An 11,290-nucleotide genomic window follows, 5' to 3' on the forward strand; every position below is an offset into this window, starting at 1 on the left:
GCCTTACTGAAGAGCTCAGTGACTTCCAACAAGCCAGTTCGCATCATTTTTTCCCTGCAACTGTAAGTGCTGTTATTGTGAAGCCATTGGACTCTGGAGCAGTGGGAACTCGTTCTCTGGAGTGATGAATCAAGCTACACCATCTGGCAGGTTGCCGGTCAAATCTGGGTTTGACGCCCCAATACATAGTGCCAACTGTAAAGTTTGGTGGAGGAGGAATAATGGTCTGGGGCTGTTTTTCATGGTTCGGGCTAGGTCCCTTGGTTCCAGTGAAGGGAAATCTTAACGCTTCAACATACAATGACATTCTAGACGATTCCAACTTTGTGGCAACAGTTTGTGGAAGGTCCTTTCCTGTTTCAGCATGACAATGCCCTCGTGCACAAAGCGAGGTCCATACACAAATGGTTTGTAGAGATCAGTGTGGAAGAACTTGACTGGCCTGCAAAGAGCCCTGACCTCAAGTCCATCAAACACCTTTGGGATGAATCGGAACGCCGACTGCGAGCCAGGCCTAATGCCCAACCTCAATAAAAAAAAAAATTGGAAATAATATGCGCTTGTGGCTGAATGGAAGCAAGACCCGGCAGCAATGTTCCAACATCTAGTGGAAAGCCTTCCCAGAAGAGCTGCTGTTGCTGTGGCAGCAAAGGGGGGACCAACTTCATATTAATGGCCATGATTTTGGAGTGACATGTTTGACATACTTTTGATCATGTAGTGTATTTTCACACAAAATACAAAATGAACTGTATGTATTGTCTTTTGTATTCCACTAAGGTGGACTAGGGTAGATTTGTGGTTGGGAGTTTCCTGATTGTTTCCCTACAGACTGGTGATCCTCTACCTTCTCAGAGGTAGTTTATTAGTGAATATATTGACAACAACAGTTCCAGAAAATCTCACCAAAGACCAATCCATCTAAATCATTTAAACCTGAGTAAGTTGAACTGGCTCTGTGTTCCGCAAGATCGGCAAACGAAAAACGACAGGAAGCCTCCTGTACGGCGAAGCCACAACAGGTCTGTTTGGTTTGTTACATAACTAAACATTGTAAATATACACGTTTGTGATGTGTTTTGAAGTGTGCATGTTATATTGTATTATTATTTACCAAAAGCTGCAGGAACTGGAGAAATGTATAATTATGATAATCATGCTTAAAAAGTATATATCCGTTTAAGAGAACTACAATATCCATTTTATGAACATTTCATTAGAATATCACATCACAAATGAATTTGGTCTGATATCTTGATTAGCATATTGACAGTAAAAAAATATGACAGCTTCCTGGTATCCGTCTCAGTTCAGTTGGTTCTGTATCAGTCTGACAGGCAGCCCACTCTTGCCTAGACAGGGAATTGGTTATTTTCCTGAACTATTCAATGCTCTGATTAATTGGTTCACTCCGAGGAAAGGGCTGAGTGGCCAATACCAGAGATTGGTCCGTCCGATCTACATCTAACCAAGTGGCAAGGTCCAATTTAGATGTGGTTTAATGTGGCGTGACTGTTTATGTCTTGTGGTGGTGGATACTAAACAAGACACCTCTTCGGTAATTGTGGCCCTGAGAAGCTTTGTGTTTGGTTGATTTCTTTGTTGTTCCATATTTTGTTTAGACAAACTTCATAACATACAATATTGTGGAGATGAGAATCAAATCAAGCTCTCAGATTTACCATAATCAGACAAATGCTCTATGCTCAGCTTTGATTGTCAGTAGCTGTCTAAATTTGTCACTCATATACAAAAATGAAATTCTGAGGGTATTTTTTATTACTTATTACACAATAGCTTAATTTCATGTAGATGTAACAAAGATCATAATCACAATGTTTTTGTTAAATAGTAAAGACTCAATCTTTAGGAAATTAGATCAAAGAATAGACTAAATATTTTGTGGTCTGGTTCCTTCACCTGCTAGAAACAGATGTATATTTCTTTTCTCAGTGTGTCTGCCATTTTGAGAGGAAAAAGGTCCGGCAATCATGCAAACACATCCTTAATCCCGCTGATAAAAATATAATACACACTCCGGAGGCATGTATCTCTGTTCTGTTTATAGGTAAAACAACAAATGTTCAAAAACGACACAGATTTGTGCATACTCTCATTTGTCTCCTTGGTCACAAATGTATCACAGTGTGGAGATATCACATAACAACAGCCGTGAGATCAAAGGCGTCTCATTGAGAAAGACAAAAGACTCAGCATTAAATGTCACTGTGGATATAAATAATACGTAGGGCTTTAACAAATGGCAGCAATAAACATGTCAACTCAATGGCTTGATTCCCAAATTATAGCCTAATTCATTAATCTAACAGAGTTATGCTGTTGTAAAACTGTATTAAACTTCTGCTCGGGGTTGAACGCACTCAGAAAGGTGAATTGTGGAAAATCACATTATACAGACGGTCTTAGTAGAAAGTATACATATTTTTCATATAAACAAACCTCTCTGAAAAAGTACAAGTCCATCAAAATGTGCGTACCTTAAAACACTGTATTTACAAAATATCAAGTTACACAGAGACGTAAACACAATTTGGGTTTGGGTGATATGTGAGACCTGGCAGTACTATGACGAGCTCAGTGTTAGTTCTCTCAAAAGTCTCGGAAATGGTTCCCTTTTTAATTGTGCTATTATCCGTCTCTCACACAACCCTCATTGTAAAACACTCAGTCTCACCAAATTGTTACAGTAAATTGAAATGGACAAACCAGAGTCTGTCTGAGCCGTCTGAAAAAATATATTCCTTTCCCAAACAGAGATTTTCTTCCTTCCTTGACCCAGAAGAGCACTGGAGGAGAACTTCCCTGACAGACACTGCAAATTGTGGACAACAGGAAAGAGCCAGGGAAAGTAGGTGACCAGTGAAAGGAGAAGAGGACGAATGTGGCTCTGTGGTAATATGACACCATATCCACGTACTCTCCTCTCACACTAGAGAACTGACAAATGTCAATGTGTTGTTGTTGCTGTCGCTGATGCTTATGTTGATGTTGATATAGCACTCGTCCAGTCCATTAACTATGTCCCCTAGGCTCATCTCACATGACCCATATGACTGAGTTAGGTCAGTGTCCTTTAGAGCTTCTTCATCTCCCTTATACCCTTCTTCCTCCACCTTCTCATCCTCCACCTCTTCCTCCTCTTCTTCCTCCTCTGTGATGGAGCAGAGACGGGTGGTGCTGGGGCCTCCAGGGCTGTCGGCAGGTGGCCGGTAGTGGCACTGCCCGTTGAGCAGCTTCCTCAGAGGCATCAGCGGCACCATGTCCTCCCCCAGCAGCTGCTGTTGGCAGTGCCTGAAATCACTCTGCCTCTTCAGCCGCTTGAACTCACTGAAGGCTGAGGTGGACGTCTGGTAGAGACTATGTGCGATGGCCCTGGCCTTCTCTGACTTGCTGACCAGAACGGCATGGCACCGGAGAACCACTGCCTTGTTCTTGACCTGATGTCTGTAGATCCAGGCTAGGATCTTGGGCCGGCAGGGGTCAGCTGTGCAGCAGGTGATCCGGTTCAGAGAGTATAGGTGGGTGGGCTTCTTCTTGCCTGTCTTGTCTGTGCCCATCCGGATGCCCTGAAGACCCACTGTTAACATCATCTTGACGCTCTGCTCTCCGTAGTTACTCCTTTGCCAGATCTTAGCCACAGGGTCCTGTGTGCAGCCTCCTCCTTTAGCTGTGATGGTGACGATGCTTCCCAGGTAACGTACGTTGTAGGTGTGCTCCTCTTTATTGAGCTCTACCGTCTGCCTCTTGCTCTGGAAAATGGAGCCCAGCCAGTCAAAGGGAGTGGAGTCAGGGAGCAGGTCGGGACAGGAGCGCACCAGGGAGGAGATGATGGACTGGTAGGTCAGCCCCACTCCAAGGCTCTTAGGCTTTGTCTTGGCCTCATCCTCCACAAGAACAAACTTACTTCTTCTCCAGGGCAGCATGGTGCAGGCTGAGTGAGTTTGAGGGAGCGAGCCCTCCTGCCTGTGTGTGTTTTTGTCAGCAAAAGAGAGAGAGAGAGAGAGAGAGAGCAGAGAGAAAGAGGGAGGGAGAGAAATAAATAGAAGCCTCCCTGCCAAGCACAGAGGAAAGACTGAGAGCTGCGAGCCTCAGCCAGTCTGTTCCACCAATTGCTCCTCCTTCCTCTCCTCCTCCCTCCTCCTCATCTGTCTGCATCATCCAGCTCTGATCAGTGCTGGAGACTTAGCCCCGTGCTTCAGAAAACCCCCTCTTCCTCCACTGTTTTCATTCCAAATAGCTCGACCAACCCCTCTCATTTATCTGGCCAGGTCTGAGAAGGAGATTGGGATTTCTCTGTATTTATGTTTGTCTTAACCCTGAGTACGCTGAGACAGAGAGGGTTCATCCGGATGTCATTGTATTCTCAGGGTGGATTGATTATGTATTTGATTAGCTGTTACATTACGATATGGAGGTCAAAAGTTGGAACGGTGTTCTAATTCATTTTACTTCCTTGTTTTGGTGAGTGTTAGTGACATTGACAAAAAACTATTATCACCCCCATGGGAATGTCAATGGACTTTAAAATGACCATACCAATCCTACTACTTTGGTTCCCAGCACATTTAGCTGAAAACACAAGCAATATAAACATTATAAAGGTTGAAACCCAGCAGATGCTTAGACTTGAATTATGCATAGTTAAGCTCCAAATCAGCGGGATTCTGGGTTATTATGAAAATGTTATGTACCGTAGTTCATGTAGATCTCAACTGAAACTGCAATCCTTTTTTCCTTCCCTTGTTAAAATACAGACAACACAGCCTATAAATCTAATATTGTAAATGTTGGAATGTTACATGTGACCATGACATCTCCCTCCATCTGACTTTATTGTGGTCTGTGCTATGTCATGCTTGACTGATTTACTCCATATTGGGAGGGCCCATCACAGGGCAGCGTTTCCGGCTTTGCAGCAATGAATCATTGTGAGTATTATTTCTATCTGTCACCAAGGGTGCCAGAGAGTGGGACTACATTTGTCATGCGTAGATGAAGTGAGAGAATGACTCAAACTGAGAGGAAGTAGCTGTGTAATAATATGAAGGAAGTTCCACGATAACAGAGTGATGCTGAGTCTTACTTTCACTTTAAAATGTATGCCAAGCAAAAACCATAGGTTGTAAAAGTTTAACGAACCGTACACCCCTATGCAGAGGTCTACTTTTAACATCATTGTACATTTGACTAAAACACATTTACTTACGGAACAGTGCAGATGCAAAGTTTGGTAACAGAATGACAAAAAGCTGAGGGAGATTTTACTATGTGACCACATTTTCCAAATTAAGATTCAAAGATGTCTGCAGAAAATAACCCACTGGGTGCAAACTGGTTGAATCAACAAGTGGCTTGTATTCATGGAAGCCAAGGGAAGTCAGGCTTCCCCAAAAAATGTACCAAGAAAAAAACATACAAAATAATTAATTTAGTCTCTCTGTGTTTTCCTAATTTTCCTTCAATTCACAAGAGGTTGAATGTACTGTATCTCACCGCAGAAAGCATCCAAGCGAGCAAAACAGAGCCCCTCTGTCTCTGTATGTGTAGGCCATCTATCTGATGCTGTCTGGTCATAAAGAATATGACTTTGTTGCTGCCCGTAGCATTGAATGCACGGGAAGCCAGCGAGCATTTGGCCTCCCTTGATTAAAAAAAAGTATAAAATAATAGCCAATCAGCATTGAGCTAAACTGATTGAACTCAACTGTAAATGGTCCTGGCGCAAAAAAAAAAAAGCTTCAATGGGAGCCAGTTTGGATTTAGCTTCACTCCTATCTCAGAGAAATACTTGAATTGTTGCACCTCACTGTGTTGTTGTCCTCCGGTGGTTAGCGAGCTAGCTAAAATTGTTATTTTCATAAATTAGCCATGGATGGAGATAGGGATTTGGACTTGTGGTTGTACTTAATTCTACAAACTGGCCAATTATTCTAACGGTTATTATGATCCAACCATAAAATACATTGTGCCCCTGGACTGAGAGGATGGAAGCTCAATATGTAGCTAGATGTAGAAAGCTGATGTTAACTAGCTGATGCTGCCCATGAAAGGAAGTTAGGCTAGTGAGCAAGAATTTTAGCCAGGTAGCCTTGGACAACAACTTTATTACAGAGTAATAGAGGAGGATGGCATTGGCGGTTCTCTACACGTAGGGTGAGTCAACATGTTTCTCTACCTGCACGAATACACACACACACACACACACACACACACAGAGAAACATGGACAGCCACATCATATTTAGCTTACGTTGATTGGACTAATTGTTTTTGGTTTCTTTTAGTTGTCACTGTATTAGACTAAACATAGGTGATTTGATAGTGGAGGCAGTGCCTGTTTTCTTTGCAACTTGCAGTAACTCTCCATGGTTCTAAATCAATAGTTGTTTAGTAGTCTGAAAATGTCAGAAACTTTAACTTGCTTGACCCTGCTGTCGGTCATGTAACTGTTTGTTACATGCAATATGCTTTGTGGACTCCACCAGGCAGATGTTGCTCTCCGGTTTTGTGATGAAACAAAGCTGTGGTTGAATTTATTCTGCCACAGTGTCTTCTTATTGTCTGGCCTTTAGGCTTATATATCACAGTCACAAGGCATATGAACTAACGGGTTATAGAGCAAACAACGCAATTATCACAACACACAGGTGTTAATATGGCTTTTCTTTCAGTCTTGGCTTCCCCAGTGATTTTTCCCACACGCCGCTACTGGAATCAACGTTGGTTCAATGTAAATTGTTAACATATTGCTATGTGGAATCTATGTGAAAAAGACATTTTATTTTGAGAAAAGTCAGTTATCAATTGTTGTTTTGAGTGACACAGATTGTCATAATTTTAACCAATTTTCAACTTAGACGAACTTTGTATAAAATATATTAAAACCTTAGAAACAACGTCAGATCTTCCCTATCATCTCCTACTGGAGAGTTGATCTACAGCTTTTCATTTGTTGTCCATCCAGGGTTTTAACCAAGCCCAGCGTTTCTATTTGTCACTGACAAATGTCACTGATTTGTTGAGCGACCTCTTAATAAAAAATATATATTCCCTGTTGTAATCAAAGTCATTCCAAAGTGTAGGTTTAAAGGAGCAAATCAAATGTAACCATACTTTATAAGTCATCAACAGCTATTGTTTATTAAATTCAATCCAGGGTTCAACTAAAAATAGACAATACACATAAAGTGCATTCTGAAAGTATTCAGACCCCTTGACCTTTTCCACATTTTGTTACATTACAGCCTTATTCTGAAATACTTTAAATAGTTTTTTCCCCTCATCAATCTACACACAATACCCCATAATGACAAAGCAAAAACAGGTAAATGTTTTAGTAAATTAATAAAAAACTGAAATATCACATTTACATAAGTATTCAAACCCTTCACTCAGTACTTTGTTTAACCACCTTTTGCAGTGATTACAGCCTTGAGTCTTCTTGGATATGACGCTACAAGCTTGTCACACCTGTATTTGGGGAGTTTCTCCCATTCGTCTCTGCAGATCCTCTCAGGCTCCGTCAGGTTGGATGGGGAGCTTTTGCTGCACAGCTATTTTCAGGTCTCTCCAGAGATGTTCGATCGGGTTCAAATCCGGGCTCTGGCTGGGCCACTGAAGGTCGTTCAGAGACTTGTCCGAAAGCCACTCCTGCATTGTCTTGGCTCTGTGCTTAAGGTCATTGTCCTGTTGGAAGGTGAACCTTCACCCCAGTCTGAGGTCCTGAGCACTCTGTAGCAGGTTTTCATCAAGAATCTCTCTGTACTTTGCCTGTTCATCTTTCCCTTCAATCCTGACTAGTCTCCCAGTCCCTTCTGCTGAAAAACATCCCCACAGTGTGATGCTGCCACCACCACACTTCACCGTAGGGATGTGCCAGGTTTCCTCCAGACGTGACGCTTGGCATTCAGGCCAAGTAGTTCAATCTTGCTTTCATCAGACCTTTAGATGCCTTTTGGCATACTCCAAGCGGGCTGTCATGTGCCTTTTACTGAGTAGTGGGTTCTGTCTGGCTACTCTACCATACAGGCCTGATTGGTGGAGTGCTGCAGAGATGGTTGTCCTTCTGGAAGGTTCTGTCATCTCCACAGAGGAACTCTGGAGCTCTGTCAGAATGACCATCAGGTTCTTGACAAAGGCCCTTCTCCCCCAATTGATCAGTTTGGCCTGGGGGACAGCTATATGAAGAGTCTTGGTGGTTACAAACGTCTTCCATTTAAGAATGGAGGCCACTGTCTTCTTAGGGACCTTCAATGCTGCAGACATTTTTGGTACCCTTCCCCAGATCTGTGCCTCGACACAATCCTGTCTCGGAGCTCTACGGACAATTCCTTCGACCTCATGGCTTGGTTTTTGCTGACATGTCAACTGTGGAGCCAAAATATACACAGGTGTGTGCCTTTCCAAATCATGTCTAATCAATTGAATTTACCATAGGTGGACTCCAAGTTGTAGAAACATCTCAAGGATGATCAATGGAAACAGGATGCACCTGAGCTCAATTTTGAGTATCATAGCAAAGGGACTTGCCTGGTTAAATAAAGGTAAAAAAAAATTAATAATAATAAAAAAAAATAGCAAAGGGATTTCTTTTTTTTTTTTTTACTGTTTTCGCTTTGTCATTATGGGGTATTGTGTGTAGATTGACGAGGGAAAAACATATGTTTAATCCATTTTAGAATAAGGCTGTAATGTAACAAAATGTGGGAAAAGTTAAGGGGTCTGAATACTTTCCGAATGAACTGTATGCCTAGGGTTTCAAGCTTTGGTTGATTTACAATTTAATCTTCAAGTTAAATCATGAATATGTCAGATCTCCATCAAGTCAAAACTGAAGCGTAGGACGATATCAAATCAAACGCTAATCTAAAAAGTTTGATTAAACGTGCATTTAAAGTTTTATTATATTTGATTTAGTCATATTCTTTTTTTTCTTCTTCTTTTCATATTCTTAGATTTTTGGTTGAGATGGAGATGTGAATCCAACATATCAATTATTCATTTGTAGACAAACTGGATATTAAATATCCAAATATCAGCATTTGAAGGAGATGTATCTTCTGCTTGGATAGTTCTATCTGTGCCACTGACTTAGTCTGGCTTTAATTCCAGCTTGTCTCCAAATTAATAAATAATATGTTGGATCCACATCTCCATCTCAACCAAAAATCTAAGTTAAAGCATAGGACTGAATCAAATCCAACTTTAAATCCACTTTTAAATAAGGTTTAATTGGATGTAGTCCTACTCTTTAGCTTTGATTCTCGGTTGAGATGGAGAAATGAATCCAACACATAAAATATGAATTTGTAGACAAACTGACATTTTTTGACAACCAAACAATTCAATAACACGTTTGAAACACAGTAAATAGCCTTTTAACTTTTTTAACAAACGTTATGTTGGATTCATGTCTCCAACTAAAACAAATATCAAAGTTAAACAATAGTATTAAGCCAGTGGTTCAGGTGAAACTATCCAAGCATTAGATATCCTTTAACTGTTGATATTTGTTGCGGTATCAACCAAATAAAATACAATAATGTTTTTGTAACACAGCAAATAACCTAATGTAACATTCAACCTTAAAATTAGTAACACATTCATGGCCACATTTTGGGGGTTAGCCTACTGTGTCTTATGCAATCATAGAAATTGTGCAAAGGTCACAGGTCTGTGAAGATCTTCACAATTGTTGTAATAATCTGCGCCGAATCTTGAACAGCATTGGTCACTGTCACACCCTGGCCTAAACCAAAATAGAGAATAAAAGCCTCTCTATGGCCAGGGTGTGACAGTGATCAATGCTGTTCAAGATTCGGCGACTAGGGTGTGACTAGGGTGGGCATTCTAGTTTCTTTATTTCTATGTTTTCTGTTTCTATGTTTTGGCCGGGTATGGTTCTCAATCAGCGACAGCTGTCTATCGTTGTCTCTGATTGGGAATCATACTTAGGCAGCCTGTTTTGCCACCTTAGTTGTGGGTAGTTGTCTTTGTCAGTGGCCTGTATAGCCGAAGTGACAATCACTTGCATTAAGTACTTTTAATGTAATCTCAACTGCAATCCAGGTCATTTGGTTGGGATATTAGATGAAGCACAGTGATATCACATTAAATTGTTGTATAAATACACATCTGACATTGTATTCCCATTTGAACTTTGTTGTGCTTTTAAAATGGTTGAAAGCGCAGTGATGTCATTAAATCAAAGATAAGACAGTGTTTTTCCATTTTTTTTTTTTTTTCTATGGTTGAAAGCATAGTGATAACTCAAACTCCTGGTTGTCTTTTTGAGTGGGTGACTGAAAGGTTGAAATCTGATTGATCAACGTCTCAACCAAATATGATCAACATTTCCACGTTGAAATGACGTGGTGTGCCCAGTGGGAATGGGCTGTCAGCTGTGATATACACCTTGAGTTTGAAAAAAATCAATTTTGGTTATTGAGCTACAGTAAGTGAAGTGAATCAACCCCGGGTAACAGAATAATGGTAACATTATGTGGGTCCTTGATCTGTTGCACTATACAGAAATTCCTAGTTATGAATGTCATTCTCTTCATGGTGATGTATCCTGAATAGGTACACGTGTTTGGGTATTATTCTACAAACTGGCTGTTATTCTAATAAGCTCCGTCCCCAAACAAGACCAAAACCGGACCAAATCTGTACCAATCATAGATGCCTGGGTTTGGACCTCACAGGACAGTACAGTAGAGTTCAGTACAATACAGTATAGTACAGCACAGTAGAGTTGAATATAGTTCTGTACATTTTTATGACATACTGTTCTCATGTGTTGTACTCAACTCTAATCTATTCTTCTTTACTGTACTCTACTGTATAGTACTGCACTCTACCGTAACTGTGGTTTGTGACTACTATGATTGCCCATTGTGGCCAATTCACTTGCATGCATTCTGTTACTGATTTTTCGGTCACTCTTGTTACCAATTTGTCAACAGAGTGACGTGTTTTAATCACATCATAATACTTTTTTGGTTTTCCATTACATGTTACTTCTGTTACCTTTTATAATCCCCCCTCTTCACAAAGGAGAGAAATGAGAAAATATCTTAAAGATAAGTGGGTTTTTGATAGCAGAATAACAAGACACTGGGTAATATTTCTTAAACTTACAGAAAGAAGGCAAAGAAGTTCAGCAAAACTAGATACAAATGGTGATATTGTTTTTTTCCAGGGTCCTTTACTTCAACATGATAGTGTTTTGATGCATTCAAAAAATATGAAGACTTTTAAAGTCTTTTAAA

The 11,290-nt window shown here is 40.6% G+C and overlaps 1 protein-coding gene across 1 annotated transcript; it reads right to left on the bottom strand.

Moving 5' to 3' along the window:
* Nucleotides 1-1,769: 1,769 nt before the first annotated feature.
* LOC115101683 (protein FAM43B-like) lies at nucleotides 1,770-4,178 on the bottom strand. Its single transcript, XM_029621149.2, has one exon. The coding sequence runs from the start codon at nucleotides 3,942-3,944 to the stop codon at nucleotides 2,946-2,948; it is 999 nt and encodes a 332-aa protein (XP_029477009.1). The 5' UTR covers nucleotides 3,945-4,178; the 3' UTR covers nucleotides 1,770-2,945.
* Between the last annotated feature and the right edge of the window lie 7,112 nt (nucleotides 4,179-11,290).

This window comes from Oncorhynchus nerka, linkage group LG20 (assembly GCF_034236695.1).
Source record: "Oncorhynchus nerka isolate Pitt River linkage group LG20, Oner_Uvic_2.0, whole genome shotgun sequence".
Taxonomy (NCBI): Eukaryota; Metazoa; Chordata; class Actinopteri; order Salmoniformes; family Salmonidae; genus Oncorhynchus; species Oncorhynchus nerka.